General features: G+C 37.9%; 2 protein-coding genes across 2 annotated transcripts; one reads left to right on the top strand and one right to left on the bottom strand.

Annotated features, from left to right (window-relative positions):
- Window positions 1–789: 789 nt before the first annotated feature.
- On the top strand, window positions 790–3,691 carry LOC107594542 (protein FAM212B-like). The gene is made up of 2 exons (XM_016284623.1): window positions 790–843; window positions 2,834–3,691. Exons 1-2 carry the CDS (start codon window positions 808–810, stop codon window positions 3,689–3,691), a joined length of 894 nt encoding a protein of 297 aa, XP_016140109.1. The 5' UTR covers window positions 790–807.
- A 1,363-nt stretch (window positions 3,692–5,054) lies between these two features.
- On the bottom strand, window positions 5,055–20,573 carry LOC107594522 (ras-related protein Rap-1A). The gene is made up of 8 exons (XM_016284604.1): window positions 20,500–20,573; window positions 11,477–11,554; window positions 11,270–11,338; window positions 11,115–11,171; window positions 10,882–11,022; window positions 8,571–8,714; window positions 8,354–8,476; window positions 5,055–6,074 (listed from the first exon to the last, which is right to left on the bottom strand). Exons 2-7 carry the CDS (start codon window positions 11,531–11,533, stop codon window positions 8,387–8,389), a joined length of 558 nt encoding a protein of 185 aa, XP_016140090.1. The 5' UTR covers window positions 11,534–11,554; window positions 20,500–20,573; the 3' UTR covers window positions 5,055–6,074; window positions 8,354–8,386.
- Between the last annotated feature and the right edge of the window lie 209 nt (window positions 20,574–20,782).

Here is a 20,782-nt window from a genome sequence, read left to right as displayed (position 1 = left end):
CCAAGAGCTCATCATACGCAGGAGCAATGGCCCCTGAATCAGACAATGTTAATGAAATAACATCATCCTCCAGCGGCTCACTCTCGTGCACAGCCGACGATCGCGAAAGGGAAACTCCCCTTCAAACTCATCGGCCAGATCCACCTGCGATCCCCACGAGCTCATTCCCTTCCGTGCCACAGCATCAGCGGGTCCTGAATCGCGGGAAGCAGACAGCTGCCCCTTTTTCCTCGAAAAGAGAGACAAACGAGAGCGGAGCTTTTTCCCTTGGAAAAAACACTCACAGTGCACGCCGATTGCCTCCTCGGAGTGCGTGCGTGCTCTTCGCCCAAACAAATAACACATAGATCGTGTGTGTCATCAGATGTTAAACAACGTCAACACGGATGCACACATCCTTAAACGCTTTGCTAGTGCTCGCCATAATGAGATGAATAGAGATCACTCTTACCACAGAAATGCACGCTTCAAACAAAACAGTCAATGAAGACGAAGAAGAGAATGATGTGTGCTCCCGGCACCTATTTATACTATAGTCACACCGGTAGTGACGTCATGGCTGACGCCGGCCATCGAGTTGGTGTTTTTTCAATGTATGCTTCAGACACAGGTCACGACAAGGTGTTCCCCATAGTGACCCCTAGAGGACACAGTTCGAAGTTCCCATGAAAGGGAAGTAAGTTTTAACGAATCAACCCGCGTTTAGTTAATAATAAAATAATAATTTAGAAATATTATTAATAAAATAAAAATTTTTAACTTTGTAATTCAGCAGTTTTGGGGGAAGAGAAAACGTGTCCCGGTGACATGGACAGCAACCTTCGGCGTCTAAAACATGAACTGGTGAGATTTTCCTGATCGTTTTCTCTTTTGTCTTCTGCTTTTACAGGACAGGTGTGATTTTATTGAATCTTCTCAGATATGTAGGTCATAATTAGTATGACTTTGCATTATAATGTTTTCATAAACACAATTTTATACGCCTTTCTCCTGCGCAGTTTTGCACCTCTGTGTGTTTATGTTTATCCAGCTGTTGTCCGGTGCAGGAGAAAAGGTGCAAACTGATTGGCAGCGGTTTTTTGAAAAGGAGACCGCTAATTGGCCGGCACTGGCACTTCTGTAATGTTTTAAAATTTAAGTGCAGGTTGTGAGATTTTTGTCAAACAAAAACACGCTTTTGGCTCTGTGATCAGATGAAAACATCCAACATTGCGGTAGAAAAGTGCTGCAATAAACCCTTATGGCATAAAAAAAACGTATCTCATTTATTTATCCTAGATAACAATTAAATTATTTATTTACTTACGTTACATTAATTTAAATAACCTTTATTTGTATGAGTGAGAGAATGAGTGCTTGCCAAATGAGGAAACAGGGCTACAAGGATGTTACTCACAACATCAATAATTTGTTGGTGGGGTCAGTGATGTCTGATTAATACTGCTGTCTGTCTGGGCACATCCCAAAGGAAACTGACACTGGAGAAGTCAGTGGCATCACACAATGAGAAATAGGACCTACGCCAGAATCTGATGAAATAGTGAACAAGGAACTTGCCATAACTAGCAAACAGGGTTATATACGTAAAAGTGATTAGTTGCAATAATTTGCCTCTTTAAACTTTAAAAACAGAATTCTCATTGTAAAAGTGACTTTTATGATGACATTATGGCTCTACTGCTTACATAAGCAGGCTATATAACATCCTGTTTGAATATCCAATTCATATTGAATGAAATGTTTCAGGTCCTTCCCTACACCTGCGTTTATGACCAACCCAGTAAAATACATGCCTCAGCTGTTCGCCCATGACTTACAGTCTAGTCATTTCACTCACATAAGCTCCTACATCTCCCATCATGCCTTGAGACACAATACTATTGGAGAAAAGCATCAGTGATGTGCTGCTGTGCTCAGACTGGCTGGTGATCGATCACACTTGTAAGGGAGAGAAGGAACAGAAAACAGGGAGTGAGACGAGAGAAGGAAAGATGGAAATGCGAAGACTGCAGGGTGAAAGAAGGTAGGATGACATTCTGTAACAGAAGAAAAAGGGCATTTTTGTAGTGTATAGAGATGGAATAAACAAATAAATAAAACTAAACAAAGACTCAGTATGGGATATCAAAAATGTATATAAACATTTTGGCTCATAACTTTGCTGAAAGACATACATTTTGCTTTTCCGTATAAATCACGTTAACATTTAACAAAACTATGTTTTTACAACCTCTTCTACAATGTATACAACTTTATATGTTCATAATTGTCCAAAAAAAATTATTTACTAATAAACATAAACATGTAATAAAACATGATCCTTCATAAATTATTCTAATATGCTGATTTGGTGCTCAATACAATTATTTTATTATTATTTTTAATGTTGAAAATAGTTGTGCTGCTTAATATTGTGTAAACCGTGATAGAATTTTTCAGGATTCTTTGGTAAATAGAAAGATCTAAAGAACAGCATTTATTTGAAATGTGTATACTAATATAAAAGTCTCGATTGTCATTTTTGATTAATCAGTGTAGTTTCAAATCAGCTTTAAAGGAAATCATGCCTTAATCCTCCTAGTAAGCAATTCATTTGGAAGCTGTGACAAGGAAAAAAACATCTGCATTCTCTTCAGCAGATGCTGAGCCAGGTATCTGTGATGGCACACTGGGCAGAAATTGCAGACTGTTTGGTGTAATATTGATTTTTGATAATTACTGTGAAGTGAGTGTGAGATAAGCGTTATTCATCAGTCACAACAAATTTCATTGATAATTGCTTCATTATGTCTATAGTAATTGCTCTCTTGCTTTCTTGCCTTTCCCATTATAGGATTCTTTGTGGCAGTCAGATGAGGGTCTCCAAGCTCAGATGAATTCTGTGATCGGCGCTCTCAAGGAGCTCAAACTCTTGCAGGTCCAGACTGCACTGGAGGAGCTGGAGTTCTCCAGTAAAACGAGCCAGGCCTCTTCATACACCCACACAATGCTCGATCAGATAAACTACAGTTCAAGAATAACCCACCTGAACCGAACACAGAATCCAGAAGAAATTCTTTCACAAGAATGTTTCAAGACTGAGCTTATCATGGAACCGTCTTTGTTCCTCACTAGTTCTCCAGCAGAGAACCGCCAAACTCCCAGGGTACATGAACCCAGGATGATTTACAGAGGAAGTCTGAGCACTTCTTCCTCCTTTTCCTCTCAGGAAGACACAACCGACAACAATTTCTCTTCATATGATATCGATGACTCCACGGATTGGACAGCCTCATTGATGAACCACAGTAGAAACAGACAGCCATTGGTATTGGGTGACAATGTTTTTGCTGATTTGGTTGGGAACTGGCTGGACCTGCCTGATGTTGGAGGCCAGACAGCAGGTAAGGAGCGGAATGACTTGATTCTTAAAGACACACTTTCGGAGTCATCATCTAGCAGTCACTCTCAAGATCTCTCCAAGAAACTCTCACTAACAGCAAGCATCTTCAAACGGGTCCTACGCCGCGTTCGGCCACAGCACCACCAAGAAAGCAAAGCAATGGATGTCTGTAAACAACCAAAGATCACATGCAGAAAGTCAAAATCAGATGTCAGCAAGCCATTCTGGGTGAGAACAAGAGGAATGAAGAAGGAAACCACAACCACCGTACAAGAGCGTGCATGCCCTATCAGGGCTCAGAGGGTTTGATAGACAGAGGATGGGTGGAGATTGTAGGGAAGCATCCATCTGTGTTTGATTACAGCTCAGCTGTGTGGGTCTGATATAATTCTACATGGAAGAGACTGTTACACATATTAGCAATTGTTAGACATAGTCTAATATATTTTATCAAAATGGTCATAAAAGCGATTGTCAAATCACAATCCTGCCTTTAAATGCACGTAGGAAAGTCAGCCATTTGTTATTGTGTCACATATTCAGGTCGAAAGTAGTCTAAACAAAAGAATTGTATTGTAACAACAAACCCAAATAACTACATCTGAATTGAAAATGATAAAATAATATTTCTATCTTCATGGTAAATGTGCAAACTAAATGTGAAGCAAACTGTAAAAGTTGAGCAATAAACATAATTTGCCACAGACTTGCTTGCCACTTGCCGATGTAGAGGTAATATTGTCCTTCTCCCTCAAATGAGAGGAGCACTCCAGAAACTATTGATTCCAAAGATATGTTAGGTAAACATTTCTGGAATGCATTTATGTTTTTTGGTGATGTAAGCATGGCAGAGCAAAGAAAACAGAAAAAATATTAATTCGGTCACATTGTGTTGCCCTACTGTGTTTCTGTGAGATCCCTTGAGAGCCTAATGCTGTTTCTGCTGATGTTTGTATCCATCTGTTTAGGTTTAGGCCTAACTGTCAGTCATTCTATGAAAAGGTCCTGATTGGTGCTTTTTAACAAATGTCTTACTCATGTCTTAGCTTTGCAAGCATAAACCTGCTTTGTACTGGACTGAAAAACTATGCAATGATGCTAAACTGCTATGCAAAAAAATGAAAACTGAGCAAATTCAAATACCTGTTTTCTGTAATAGATATAAATATATGGCTGTTGGTCCTGAAATAGTCTCTATACCTGTTTTCAGAGCTATTTAATACATGATGTGATGTGGGATACTGTTTTTTTTAAATAAAATAAAAAAATATACAGTTCCTGTTGGCCTATAAGAGTACATTTTAAAAAGGCACAGGATATTCCATTCAAGTCTTGAGGAATATTTGCTTTCGTCACGTCTGATCGTGAATCTTTATGATTTTTTTTTTTTAATGCAGCATGTAATCTGGTGTGCAGCAAGCATGAATCACCTATGTTTGTTGCATTCCATATCTGCAAGGACTTTTGTAGAAAAATGTAAGATAAGGGGAATTATTTATATGGCTTTGTGTTATACCTGTATCTACAGTACACAAAGTGAGACACACTGAAAAAATGTTTCTCTATAATGGTCTATGTTGGTGAGGAATGGTAATATAGAAATACACATAAAACACCACATCAATATGAAATACATTTATTTAAATCTGTCAAAAAAAAATCTAAACACTATTACTTTAAAAACAAATCAAAAGCCAGCCAGACACTTTGTTTGAAATGCTCAACAAAACCATGGAGCACAACAATGAAAGCTAAAATAAAATATTTGACACTGATTTAACTTGACAAATGAAGTGTCAAGGACTGACTATTGATTATTGGTTTAGCGGTTATCGGAGGAGAAGTCATCTCTGCAATAGATATCTGATTTCACCCTTCTCCTGCTCAGGCACAAAACGGCTGATATTTATCCCAGGCTGAGCTACAGCCTACCGCAAAATACAACCAAGGGAAAAAAAGGAAGAAAATTTACTAAAAGTTAATTATCTTTAAAAGCTGGAAATATTATTGTAATTTTGATTGTGAAAAAAACAAATGCATTAGCTTCAGCACAATATATCTTTATCTTGAAGATAGACAGATCCAAATTTCTTATTTTACCCTTACCACCAAAAGAAAAAAGGACATTTGTAATTTTTCACAGTTTGTTTAGATAAAAGGAAATAAGAATCTAAGCATATTATGGGGAATATGAAAGCAGTGAGTGTTCAAAGTCACTCAGGAAAATGTTTTGATGAATGAAGGACAGCTTCTTTTTTTCATTTGTACAAATGATTAGTGATAGTCCAAACATTATGGAGAAAAAAAACATTTCTGATCATTTTACAAACATGAACATGTTTTTGAAATGTCCCCCATTCTCTCTGCAGGCATTAAGAAAGTCCTGAACCCTCTCCCAGAGTGTCTAACCCCACTTTTACCATGTCACAGACAGAGCTTCTGCTCCAGACACAGATCCTTAGTGTGGAATCTCCTTAAAAAAAAAAAAAACAGTAATCAAGGAGCGGGGGGAAGAAGATTTTCTTCAAGACTTGTTCTGGAAGAAAAGGCAGAGGCTGCATCTCTCTTTTTCTGTCAAGTCTGTGTTTTAGTTGAGGAGTCTGGTGTTCTGCCTTATTAATTGTTTGGCCAATAACCGTAGAGAGGAACCGGAATGTTGGCCAGCTGGGCAACAGTTCTTCATTTCGGCAATCTAAAAAGAATGGGAGGGGGGAAAAATCATGTCATCCATCTCAAGTAACCCCTTCGCACAGCTGCTAAACCAAAAAGTTGGTTTAGAATTTGAATCACAGGACATACAAGTCTTGCACTAAATGCAACAATGCTGAAGCTCCAGCAAGTGGTGCTGTTTTTTTTAATAGTGCAGCAAGATACAAATAATGCCAATAAGATGAATGGGAATGCTTATTGATAGCTTACTCCAGGTATCTCCACAGATATTAAATGGGTCATGACATGAGAAATCAAATTTTCACTGATCTTTTAACATACGTGGTCTCCGTAAAAGTGTTACTTTTGACAGCAAATTTTGATTTAGTTTTAGTCAATCTTTTGACTAAAATGCCATTTAGTTTGTCATATTTTAGTCATCTGAATTGTTTTTAGTTTGTCTAGTTTTAGTCGACTAAAGCTACAGTAAATTTAGTCGGCTAAAATCTAATGGGTTTAGTTACAGTGCATTTATTAAGCATTTCCCTAAAATTCCCAAACTCATTATATAGGTTTGATATTAAGGTTTTATCATGATAGACACCGATTTAACTGCGGTGACACACAACATGCCTTTATGTTCAAATGAAATAAAATCACTTCTCATAAAAAACAAGAACATGGTCTTCTTTTTAATGAAATACCAATGGTTATATAGGCTAATTATGCATTCTTTATAGCAACTTGTTTACCATATTCTTCATTCTTTCAAGCAGACATATTTATTTCTATAAATACATTTATATTAATCTTTCGGGCTACTAAAGTTTTTCAGTCAAGAGCAGTGCATGATTTTCTGTCTTTCTTTTGTTGCTTGATTAACATCAATGGCTCGGACAATAGCAACTAAATTAGGCTGCTATCCCTTTAAAACCGAATGCACAGCTGCAATGGATGAAATGTACTGATACACGTTCTCCCTACTGTTTACGTTCACTTAAGACGTAATCAACTGTGTTTACCGTCAAAAGGGACAATTCGACATAATTTTGTGTGTAATTCTCCGTTCATGCGATGCGAAAGAGTGCTCGCGCGCTGTGAGACGTGCTTTCTGTGTGTGTATGCTTCAGTGTCTGCGCTTTCAGAAAACCGGACCAAATTGTGTTCTCTCTTGCGTCGTCAGAATTATCTATATATGTCTGCTCTTCTCTTACTCCCACATATTGACATTTTTGAACGTTTTATGAGACGTGCAGCAAAGTTTATGTTAGCTTATGTCCCGCCGGTTCATATGTACGCATCTAACTAACCTCCAAACCATGCAGCAGATTTGTTCTGAATGAATCTCTTCCCAAATCTTCCCTCCCTAACATTTTCGTCTCGTTTTTATTCGTTGACGAAAATGTCAATAGATTTACGTCACAGTTTTTGTCATTCAAAAATAGTTTAATTCGTTATCGTCTCATCGTCGTCGGTGAAAAAAATGTTGAGAAATTATTTCGTCAACGGAATTAACACTGCTCCGTAACATTAAAACATCCTGCAATATTCATAGCTTAAAACATCCTCCTAATTACAATTTTTTTTAACCATTTAATCAAGCATTTATCATTCAATAACAGGTATTTTGCGCATCCTTAGTAGACATCACTGATGCAAAAAACACAGGATGAAATCTTTATTGTGTGTATGCTTCAGTGTCTGCGCTTTCAGAAAACCGGACCAAATTGTGTTCTCTCTTGCGTCGTCAGAATTATCTATATATGTCTGCTCTTCTCTTACTCCCACATATTGACATTTTTGAACGTTTTATGAGACGTGCAGCAAAGTTTATGTTAGCTTATGTCCCGCCGGTTCATATGTACGCATCTAACTAACCTCCAAACCATGCAGCAGATTTGTTCTGAATGAATCTCTTCCCAAATCTTCCCTCCCTAACATTTTCGTCTCGTTTTTATTCGTTGACGAAAATGTCAATAGATTTACGTCACAGTTGTTGTCATTCAAAAATAGTTTAATTCGTTATCGTCTCATCGTCGTCTGTGAAAAAAATGTTGAGGAAAATTATTTTGTCAACGGAATTAACACTGCTCCGTAACATTAAAACATCCTGCAATATTCATAGCTTAAAACATCCTCCTAATTACAATTTTTTAAAACCATTTAATCAAGCATTTATCATTCAATAACTGGTATTTTGTGCATCCTTAGTAGACATCACTGATGCAAAAAACACAGGATGAAATCTTTATCATTGATCATGGATGAAAGGAGTTCTTAATAGTGCATGTACTGATTCCTAATGAACTTCTGATTGTCTACCTGGCTCAGAGCTGCTGCAGTGATGCAGTTGTGTTACAGCAGGATGCAGTTTGACTTCTTTTTCGCTCTCTTCTTCTCCACCGGCGTCTTTCTGTTTATCTGTCTTACCAGGTCATAAAAGATCTGATATACACACACAAAAACACAAAGGACTTTTATTAGAGGCCGGTACATATGTGACCTGGTGCATGAGCATTTTTTTTTAACTGTGACTCACCTCGTTGACGTTGATCTTTGATTTGGCAGAAGATTCTAGAAAGGCACAATTACTCCACTGACGAGCAAGATTCTGACCCTGCTCCTTCCCAACCACCCTCTCATCCTCTAAATCACACTTATTTCCAACCAAGATCATTGGCACCTATAGAGCAGAGAGAGACACAAGATGAGTGTGTGTACTTGTTTGCATCTGGCTTAAATGTGAAACCACAATTAGGCCTGGGCGATAAAACGGTACCGTTATTTATCGACGGTACACCTTCTTCGATATCGATAGAAAAAAATGTTCGATATAGTGCACGATATAGGCACAACCTATGAGTGACGCAGACAGCACACACAAGCACGAACACATGCTGAAATGAGTGCTGTGCCTGCCTGTGATGAGGAGATTGTGAATAAAGAATGAATATTAGTCGAATTTAAAATAAACATTTGCATTTGAATGTTAGGTGTGCATCAGGGAGCGTCATCAGTGGCGCGCAAGATGTGGTGATGTAAGTGACATTGTTGCATTTTAATGTTTTGTTAGTCTTGCCCACGAGACGCACCGCTGCTGCGTTATTCATTCAAAACATTAGAGAAATATAGTAGCTCAATGCGGAGAAGATCTTGATTAGGTTAAAACCGAAACCAAGCCATTCACACAGAACACATATTCAGCACATTTTTTTTAGACGGACAAATATGACTGCTGCACTCGCGTCTCACACAAGAGATGTATAGAAAGCCATGCAAAGTTAAAACAGTTTAAACTTTTAGAAAACACGTCACGAATTTGTGGAGGTTTCTTCCTTTTCACTGCGTCTCTTATGTTTTTAAATGCAGTCTGTGTGAATGGTGCTTCGGCTCTTTGGATTAAGCAATGCATAAATACATGATGCTGTTTTGTTCATACTTGTTTATGCAATTTACGAAACTATATTTTATTTTTATGAGTTAATTTAGACCTTATGCACGTTTTTATAGTTACTTCCTTACGTTGACAATTTAAATGCGCTGCATTATTTTGCTCATTGCACCCTCCTGTGGCCTTGGGAGACAATTAGATCTATACAATAAAGACCTATTTAATCTGCATATAAAACATTAGAAATTGGATATTCGTTTAATTTTTATTGTTTGTTAAAACAAAAAATATTTGTTGTCTCAATAAATTGTGTTAATTATAAATACAGTGGTTAAATTTTTTTTTTAAATTATATTGCTTTTTGTTTTAAAAAAGGTTATAAAAAATTTCAATAATTATCGATACCGAACGATATGAAACATTATATCGTTGATAAACTTTTTAGCTATATCGCCCAGCCCTAACCACAATCACTGACAGTTTAAAGAAACATGGTTTTGATTTTAGTTTGATTGATTTTTAAAAGATCAGTCTTATTTAGAGACACAAAACATATCCCGTGCTCATGTAACATGGACTCATATACACAGTACTGTTCAAATCACTGGGGTCAATGCAATATTTTTTTAAAGAAATTAATGATTTTATTTAGCAAGGATGCATTAAATTGTTCAGAAGTGGCATGTTTATAATGCTACAAAAGATTTCCATTTCAAATAAAAGCTGTTCTTTGAAACTTTCAATTCAAATGATCTTGAAACAAAACTGCAACACAATTTTCATAATAAAAATTAAGTAGCACAACTGTTTTCAACACTGATATTAACAAGAAATGTTTCTTGATCACCAACATATTAGACTGATTTCTGAAGGATCACGTGATACTGAAGAGTGGAGTAATCACTGCTGAAAATTCAGCTTTGCTATTATAGGACTAAATAAAATTTTTAAATAGGCCTATATTACAATAGAAAACAGTTCTTTTAAATTGAAATAACATGTCACAATATTACTGTTTTACTGTACTTTTGCTAAAATGAATGCAGTCTTGGTGAGCGTAAGAGACTTTCTTCAAAAAAATTAAATAAAATCGTACCCACCCCCAAACATTTCAACAGTAGTGTATATGCATACTTAATGCTCAGAGAACTGAAATTGCAATCCCTGATGAGCAAGAGCTGTAAATACAAAATGTGGGGGCTCTGGTAAAGTAGTGTGGTGTGCCAAAATGTGAATATAGCTTCTGCAAATTTCATGCATGTGTCAAAGCTCTTGTCTCAGTAAAATCAAATCAAAAGTTTTGTGCTTTATTTGTTTTGCTGGTTAGAACTTGCTATGGCTGACATCAGTTCATGATCTTTTTTTTTCCCAAAATAATAATTTATTGTTATTAACAATAATGATTTGTGATTTGCCACTAATAATAATACTGTTAATGAATTATTATTAAGTGACTCACATCCTCTGTGTCCTTCACTCTCAGAATCTGCTCTCGTAGGTCCTGCAGGTCATTGAAGGTGGACTGTGCTGTAATGGAGTAAACCAGAGCGAAACCCTGCCCATTCTTCATGTACAGGTCCCTCATCGCTGTGAACTGCTCCTGTAGGCAAACAATCAATAAATCTATTGAGTTCACATGGAAGACTAATTAACTAATTGGCCAGATGAGTTCAGGCATTATATTAAACTCACTGTGCCTGCAGTATCCAGGATCTCTAGCATACATTGCTGCCCATCAACCTCAACTTGCTAAAAAAAAAAAAAAAACAGAGAGAGGGTGTCAGTACTGCATTAGCGTATAGTCCTATATGGAGTATTATTCAGCTATACCAAAATGGTTTACTTACCTTTCTATACGAGTCTTCTATTGTAGGATCATATTTTTCAACAAATATTCCCTGTACAAACTGAACTGTCTGTAAAAGACCAGAATCTCAATCATTCCAAATAAATCCTGAATAAATACAGACTAAAGAGAAAAACACTACAGATACATTCAGATACTGCCCATTTATAATACAGTAATGTGTAGACTTTAATAATGCTGAAGTTACCAGTGCAGACTTCCCCACGCCTCCAGAGCCCAGGACCACAAGCTTATATTCACGCATTGTGTGTCTCTCTGTTGAGGCCTGTTAGATTCAATCACAGCACATACACACACTTATAATTGCAACTTTTTTGGATAAACCTTAGCTATGGTTCAGTTGGAAGATTTCGCCAGTGCTGTCCCGCGAGCGTGAGGTCTGACTTTCACGGAGAAGTGTCACCTCTCTCGGCATCTGTTCTGTGCAGTGAGCGGCAGAGAAGCAGCACATTCAGTTGGCCGCACCGCAGCCGACTCGTCAATAAATGAGTACAAAACATTTCCTAGCACCTGTCGCTTACTGATTGTTTGGAATTATAAATGAGCGTAGTTCGTCTGTTAATATCACATGCACTTTTTTTTGTTTGTTGCTTTTTTTAGTTCGTTACTCAGACGCAGGCAGTGCGCTGCATGAGACAAAAAAGTAATATAGCTAAAACAACCGCATTGCCGCTCTTTAGTGTAGATGCATGTTGATTTTATCAGACCATGCCGCGATTATACATGAGTGACTCCTGGTTAACATTAAAAGGGGTCGTGTTTAGTCACTATTTAGTGTGGTATTTTTTGACAATATTCACTCATCATGACAGTAAAATAGGGCACTCTAAGTCAATATACTGCAGTAGAAAATATGGTTAACACCCGGTCATGCATGAAAAAAATACCGTCTTGTAACCAGTATAATTTTGAAAAATACCGTGATATAAATTTTTGGTCATACTGCCCAGCACTAATCAAGCCCCACCTTCACTCACAATACTAAAGAAAAGACTACCACAACGTCCATTTCATGCCATGTTTAAATAGCATGCTTTAGTTATAAAGTTTGCATGGTACAATAACTCTTTGATAAATTGCTTATTTAAAAATTTATTTTAAAGGGGTCATATGATGCTTTTTTAAAGATCATTATTTTGTGTATTTGGTGTAACAGAATATGTTGACATGTTTTAATGTTCAAAAAAACACATTATTTTTCAAATACTGTACATTATTGTAGGTCCTCTATGCCACGCCTCTCTCAAACGCTTCGTTTTCTTCAAAGTCCCTCCTTCTGACAAGCGCAGTCTGCTCTGATTGGCCAGCTGACCCAGTGCATTGTGATTGGCCAAACACCGCAAGCACTCGTCGGAAATGTAACGCCCCTTACCATAATCACAAGCTTCAGCTTTCAAAATAAATGTAAAGACAGAGTCCGAAAGGGGAACAGAGTCTCATGACAGACACAGTGATGAATATGTGTTTGCAGTACACAAGCCACGGTTAAGACACCTGACTCCACTGTGATGTGTCTCGCTCACGCTCTCTCTCTCACTCGCACACACACGCACACAATGCACAAAACTCCGCTTTGAACAGTCAATAGCAAATACTTAAACTAATAACAAAACAGTAGCTGATTCAGAAGCACCAGATTGTAATAGCAAAGTCAGAATTACCTCCTCTCCTAGGTTCACAAAACGGTCGTCTTTTTTTGCATGAACATTTGGGCGGCATTATGCAAATATTTCCACATAGTGAGGTAGATATGTGGGGGCTTGTTAGAACGAGCCGTTTTAGGGTGGCGTGGCAGAGTCTTAACTTTGATAAAGAATATCTCTTTGGTTTTGAGACTTTAGTCTTTGCAACTTCAGGGATCTTATCTATGCACAATCAGCTTGTTACACTCCAAAGAGAAAGGAAAACTTGAAATCGCATCATATGACCCCTTTAAAGCACTGTCATTACAGCTATGCACATTCCCAGCAAATGTTTTACAGGGCTATTTGAGATCATTCAGAGTGCACTTTAAATTCCACTGTGATCAAGGATGCAAATGCACTCAAAATGACCAAACCAAAGCGTATCTACTGCATGCAGGAGATCCAACTGATGCTATGCTAATGCACCAGTTCATTCAGCCTGAAGCAATTAAATCTAGAAAAAGAGGCTCAATTAAAACATTCTGAACACTGAGGAAAGTTAAAGTCAGCATTAAATGAAAATTATGAAAGCATTTTATCTTCCATTGTGATGCATATCAGATAAAACGGCTTCTTGAATGAGGAAAATATAAGGTATTAGATGATTTTGTCCATCAGGAATTCTTTGCTACTGTAAATGCTGAGATTGCATGACACGTAACTGGAGGAGAGGAATGATTGTTTCATCCAGCATCAGAGAAGAAATGTTGTTGAGTGCACAATCCATGCAATTATCATTTATGAAAAACAAATGTTCCCTAAAAATCATCATGATTTCTTGGTGACTTTACTACAGTCCTATACACATCAAAACTTTCCACTAGTAAACTACCTTGTCATCCTGTCCTATGGAATTACTTTTGTGCTAATAAAAATGAATGTAACTTTTCAAGAAACTTATGAAAATATAAAGTGAAATTGAATAAAATGTCTTTGAAACTGAAAAATATATTTGACTTCATTTTTAATACACTGCATGTTTTGCTAACGGTTTTCTCCTCTTTCTTTCGCTGATCTGTACTTACAAATGCGCTTCCAAAGTTTTCATTTACGCTCCCTGAGATTTTGTTCATCATTCTGGCAGAAATCTTAGGATACTGGATAGTCACGGTGAGTTGTCTTGATTCAGCTCAATCATTACAGGACCTGGTTATCTACACACAGTTACAGTCTTCAATTAGTGCTGTGTTCAAAATATCAATACGATGATGAATCGTCACAGAGATTTGACGATACGAGTATCGATACAGATGGCCCTGTATCGATATTGTGGCACGTGTGCAGCAGTGGACCGTGCTTAAAACTTTTAAAATTGAGTAGAAAAGTGTGAGGTTTCTAAAAAAGAATGAATAGAGCATCTGTTAATAATCTGGCCGCAGAGGAACACAACTGGGTTGCCTGATATAAAGGAGACGTAATCCCCAAAACAGAGCTTCACACTTGCACAATACGGAAATATCTGCTAAATGTGCTACTTATCTTTGTCAACCTGGCAACCATGTGCACGAGCTCTCTCTCCACTGTGGATAAACGCTCTTGCTTTCTGAAAACAGCGGTTAGCTTGCAGTTTAGCGATCTCCACTTCAATATTCTATTCTCAGAAAAGTGATTCATCAACTGTTCATTTACGTCACAGAGAGAGAGAGGCTGTGAATGTATGAATTACCACCATTTTGCCGCGTTTCTCTATTAACAGTAAAGCTGTGGCTTTAATTCCTTTAGAAACAATGATGCTACCAGCTCCTTGTTGAGAAAGATAATGTAGCTCTTGAGCGATTAAGCTATTTAGTTGATAAAACTGCGGGGCAGCGCTAAAAAGTTTGTTCCTGAATGTCTGAGTGCGGCCGCAACGTGATCTGTGTGTGTGACTGCTCCAAACTGCTTCTGTTTCACATAAATGCTGGCACAGACGTGCATGCTCGGCTAGAGTCGCTTTGAACTCGTGCATTTCGGAAGCGGAGCTGCGCGGAAAGTTACAAAAAATGTTGTGCACACCGCCACGCCAAACAACGTTGCGCGCACACTCAAAGTGAACTTGCGGACGCGTCGAGTATAAATCAGCCTTGAGCGTGTGTGCGTTAGATACAGTGAAGACGCGTTAGTTTAGAACTCTTCTCATTTTTTTTTTTTTATTGTAGAGAGTGTTAATTTGTGCAATGATAACATACCAGCAATGTAAATTATTTTTTAAACATATTAGAATGAGTAAATTACAATATAAATTTATTAGAACAAGTACATTATTATTTATGGGCTTAAAAACAAGATGCAAATAATCTGAATATTGTACCTGGTGGGGAGTGCCCAATGTAAACATGAAACATATGCCATTACCGAGTATACGAGTATAAATCAGCCTTGAGCGTGTGTGCGTTAGATACAGTGAAGACGCGTTAGTTTAGAACTCTTCTCATTTTTTTTTTTTTATTGTAGAGAGTGTTAATTTGTGCAACGATAACCTACCAGCAATGTAAATGATTTTTTAAATATATTAGAATGAGTACATTACAATACAAATTTATTAGAACAAGTACATTATTATTTATGGGCTTAAAAACAAGATGCAAATAATCTGAATATTGTACCTGGTGGGGAGTGCCCAATGTAAACATGAAACATATGCCATTACCTATATTGTACTGTGGTACAGTTATGGAGGCCCTTCATAATGCAGAGGTCAACTGCCTGCTCTGCCAATAGTTAGCAATGGCACTATAGTAAGCAGTGTTTAATAAACAGCTGTTTTTCTAAATTCTGCTGAGGTGAAATTCAGTGCAGTCATGTATCGTGATATGTATCGTATCGTGGCATCTGTATCATGATATGTATCGTATCGTGACTTTGCTGGTGATACACAGCCCTATCTTCAATTAGATCATATTTGCTTCGATTACATCATATTTCCCCCCAGTACATAGAGTACTGTACAGCACAAAATGTACTGTATATGACAATGACTGATGCCATTTTACAAGAGTGCTGTCAATCACTGCCTGTTTCCCAGAGAGCGGTCAACTTTAAAATTGTAAAGCCTTTTTAACATGCTTTTTCCGGGGGGATAGTTATTTAGCCTCTAGTGTGGACTTAACGTTCTAATTTAAGTCAAAATTTACAAATGGCTGGTGCAACCCTAACCCGAACAGGGGCGGTTCTAGACCACAGTAACTGGGGGGGCCAGACAGGGGCCACTTGTGCTTTTAGGGGGCACAATTTTAAAATTAATCTTAAACTACTTTAAGTAGCCTATTATTCATTCAGTCATTTTCACCATGTCATGTATCGCTGCAATCTAGATGTAATCTATAACAATTTCAACTAAAATGAATGTTTCATCATGTTTCATTTATTTGACAAATGATTTTGTATTGTAGTGTCAGAGGCATCATTTTTGAGGTGGCACAAATAAAGTCCCATGCTTGTCATATGACACACAGCAGCCACAAACAGATATAGGCTTATGTCTGTTTGTGGCTGCTGTATGCCATATGACACACAGCAGCCACAAACAGATATAGGCTTATGTCTGTTTGTGGCTGCTGTATGCCATATGACACACAGCAGCCACAAACAGATATAGGCTTATGTCTGTTTGTGGCTGCTGTATGCCATATGACACACAGCAGCCACAAACAGATATAGGCTTATGTCTGTTTGTGGCTGCTGTATGCCATATGACACACAGCAGCCACAAACAGATATAGGCTTATGTCTCTACTGAAAAAAAATTAATAAATAAAACAATAAAATCATCACAGAAAACTTTAATGATTTCCACAACACATAACATTACAAACATTACAAACCATCAATTTTTAACCATTAAAAATGATTCTCAAATATGTGCAAGTAAATGCATTTTGCACCTTTATAGATTATGTTAGTTCTCTAGTAAAGTAGCCTAAAAGTATTAATCTATTAATTTTGCATAAAAATCCGTCTTTTTACTTAAGTACCAGATATGGTGTCATACCATTAAATATATTTAATACGACTGACTTTGTATTTAATGTTAAGTTAATAAAAACATGGTAAGTTACTAATTAGCCTATAACACTTTCATTGTACAAAAAGAGAGCAAAGAACGTTTACACTATCAAAGAACATTTTCACTTCAGTCCAGCAAATTCAAGCACTCTCAAACTCCCATAATAATCTCTAAAGCGGTTTACACTGTAAAATTAATATATTACTTACATTCGTACATCTTCACTTTGTTGTTTCTGATGAGATAATTAGCCAGAGATTGCAGTCAGACAGCGAGCGCAGTGACGAAACAGCGTGTTTCAGCTGTGACTCATCTGAACGCCTCTGATTGGTCTTTGTATTCATAAACTCAACATAATAGTATGGGATTGGTTATAATGTGCAGCGCTTTAAAAACGTGTGTCTCTGGCTCTGTGCCAGCCAGCGAACGCAGATTTGAATATAGCTGCTGGAGATTTTTTTTCTTTTTTTATAAGCATGGTTTACAGGACAAACTCCGCATTTCACCCAAAATTGTTTGGTGTGATATGATTCCAAATTTAGGGGGGCCACTGGCCCCCCCCAGAACCACCCCTGAACCTGAAGCGTAAATGAAAACTCCGGAAGTGCATTTGTAAGTACAGATCAGTGAAAGAAAGAGGAGTAAACAGTTAGCAAAGCATGCAGTGTATTAAAAACTTTTTAAAAAGATTTTGCCTGAGATTTATTTTATTTTTGTCAGTTTCAATTTATATTTTCATAAGTTACATTCATTTTATTGGCACAAAAATAATTCCATACTGTCCTACCCTCCTAAAATCTCATCTTGTTCAGTAAATAAGCAAATAAGTTAAAGGTGCAGTAGGAGATCTTGGAAAATGCTAACTTTAGCCTGATAGCACTGAAAGCGAACGTCACACCCTCCCTGCAATGGCCGTCCAAAGCCACGCCCCCTGAACGCATTTACGCTAACAGACCAGAATACCAGAGACAACATTACTACAATAGGCTACTTCAGCGGTTCCCAATTCCAGCCCATGTTCCGAAGTGAAGTAAACTTTAACGGATTCCCCCTGCTCAGTGAGTAGGGAGCAATGAACACTTTGTAGGGATCATATCGATCGGAACACAGTTCATGCACGTAGCTCACTTCTACTGAGCTGGCGCGAGGACTGGATTAACCGCTGGGCTACATATCTTGTGTCATTCACGGGTGAGAAAACGTTAAAAGCACTACAATACCAGGAAGGAAGATCGGGTTGTTGATGTTTGTCAGCCATTCTTGTCTGCACAGCGTGCGTGAACGCGCTGATGACGTATCCTGTCTGCGGGGACCCAGTGCACAGAGGTATGCTAATACATACGTTGACAGACAGGTAGGAAAGCATATTAAAAAGCTCGGACCGAGCGTTTTGATTGGACGAACATTTCTTGATCCTACGCCTTCCACAGAATATATAAATACAGATAAATACATTAAGACCACTTAACTTAATGATTGTTATCGGGATGTGAAGAGACTTTCAACCAGCATAACAAAAAATGTTTCTGAAGACAATCACCTATTGCACCTTTAATGGTAGGCATAGCAATATTTTCAGTGATTGTGATTAACTTATACATTTCAAGAAAATGAAAAGAAAAAAAGCCTTGCGTAAATTCAAACAGGTCCAAATAAATGTCACTAATCACTATAAGCAATTTCACCAGTTTGCCATTCTCCAGACCAGTGATATTAATCTATTAGTCTTTTTTGACTTATTCCCTGTTTACACCTTTAAATATTATCAGATTAAACCAAACATCACAAATACAGACAAAACTACAACAGGTGTACAGATGTCCAATGTCTCCACTAGACGGTTAAATAACATTAGTGTCACCAAGACTGTAATCATAACATGACACAAGACTGCATCTCCTCTACAGCTGTAGGATCCAGTCTGCACGAAATCTTCCTCTAGTCTACACTAACAGCTGTAGTGTAATGTCATTTTGGTCACTTGTCGAGTGAGACTGTATGCCAGTGTGGACACTGAGAGTTCATATGTGCATCAAAACGCAGTTTAAATATAAACATTCAGAGTTTAACTTATTAACCAGCACATAGTACTCCCATTCAACGCACACATGTCAAATATTTCACCTTTAACATGCCGGCAAATGTTTGTTTGTTTTTTGTCTGCTCTCTGCAGAGACCGTGGCCTGTAGGGATCATATCGATCGGAACACAGTTCATGCACGTATCTCACTTCTAACAAGCTGGCACGAGGACTGGATTAACCGCTGGGCTACATATCTTGTATCATTCACGGGTGAGAAAACGTTAAAAGCACTACAATACCAGGAAGGAAGATCGGGTTGTTGATGTTTGTCAGCCATTCTTGTCTGCACAGCGTGCGTGAACACGCTGATGACGTATCCTGTCTGCGGGGACCCAGTGCACAGAGGTATGCTAATACATACGTTGACAGACAGGTAGGAAAGCATATTAAAAAGCTCGGACCGAGCGTTTTGATTGGACGAACATTTCTTGATCCTACTCCTTCCACAGAATATATAAATACAGATAAATACATTAAGACCACTTAACTTAATGATTGTTATCGGGATGTGAAGAGACTTTCAACCAGCATAACAAAAAATGTTTCTGAAGACAATCACCTATTGCACCTTTAATGGTAGGCATAGCAATATTTTCAGTGATTGTGATTAACTTATACATTTCAAGAAAATGAAAAGAAAAAAAGCCTTGCGTAAATTCAAACAGGTCCAAATAAATGTCACTAATCACTATAAGCAATTTCACCAGTTTGCCATTCTCCAGACCAGTGATATTAATCTATTAGTCTTTTTTGACTTATTCCCTGTTTACACCTTTAAATATTATCAGATTAAACCAAACATCACAAATACAGACAAAACTACAACAGGTGTACAGATGTCCAATGTCTCCACTAGACGGTTAAATAACATTAGTGTCACCAAGACTGTAATCATAACATGACACAAGACTGCATCTCCTCTACAGCTGTAGGATCCAGTCTGCACGAAATCTTCCTCTAGTCTACACTAACAGCTGTAGTGTAATGTCATTTTGGTCACTTGTCGAGTGAGACTGTATGCCAGTGTGGACACTGAGAGTTCATATGTGCATCAAAACGCAGTTTAAATATAAACATTCAGAGTTTAACTTATTAACCAGCACATAGTACTCCCATTCAACGCACACATGTCAAATATTTCACCTTTAACATGCCGGCAAATGTTTGTTTGTTTTTTGTCTGCTCTCTGCAGAGACCGTGGCCTGTAAACGCACCGGCGTTTCGTGTGAACTCCAACAGGCAGTTAGCGCTGCTGAGCGGGTTAACTCTGCTCAGCCACCTGGCCTGCACCTCATTAGCTCGCGCTAGCACGTTAGCATGTTCCTTACACAAGATTTTGTTGAGCGACCTTCCTCCCAAACAAGGAACTCGCTGTTTAGTACGCGAGCTTGTGAACGTAACTGTGAATGGCCGTGCCGGGTCGCGGTGGTTCGGGAATTCATTAACAGTTCACTCACCGTGTCCCGCCGCTCCGCCGCGCGCTCAGACTCCGGTCACTCTCGCGGATGCAAACCTCACTGCAGCGCGCGGAAGGCTGGCCTGACACACTTTACAGTCACGAACGGGTTAAAGAGACATCGTCAATGGAAAGTACTTTAATTTATTTATGATAAATAATTCAAAAATATGTAATCTTCTATATATTGTTTGGTGAGTGCAATAGATAGGCTATAAAGTCATTTAAAAATAATCCTTGTTTATTAATCTTGAACAAGTGGAAACCAGGCAGATGGTTAAAAG

Source organism: Sinocyclocheilus grahami, unplaced genomic scaffold, assembly GCF_001515645.1.
Source record: "Sinocyclocheilus grahami isolate Dianchi unplaced genomic scaffold, SAMN03320097.WGS_v1.1 scaffold185.1, whole genome shotgun sequence".
Classification (NCBI taxonomy): domain Eukaryota; kingdom Metazoa; phylum Chordata; class Actinopteri; order Cypriniformes; family Cyprinidae; genus Sinocyclocheilus; species Sinocyclocheilus grahami.
This window is presented reverse-complemented; position numbering and strand designations above follow the sequence as displayed.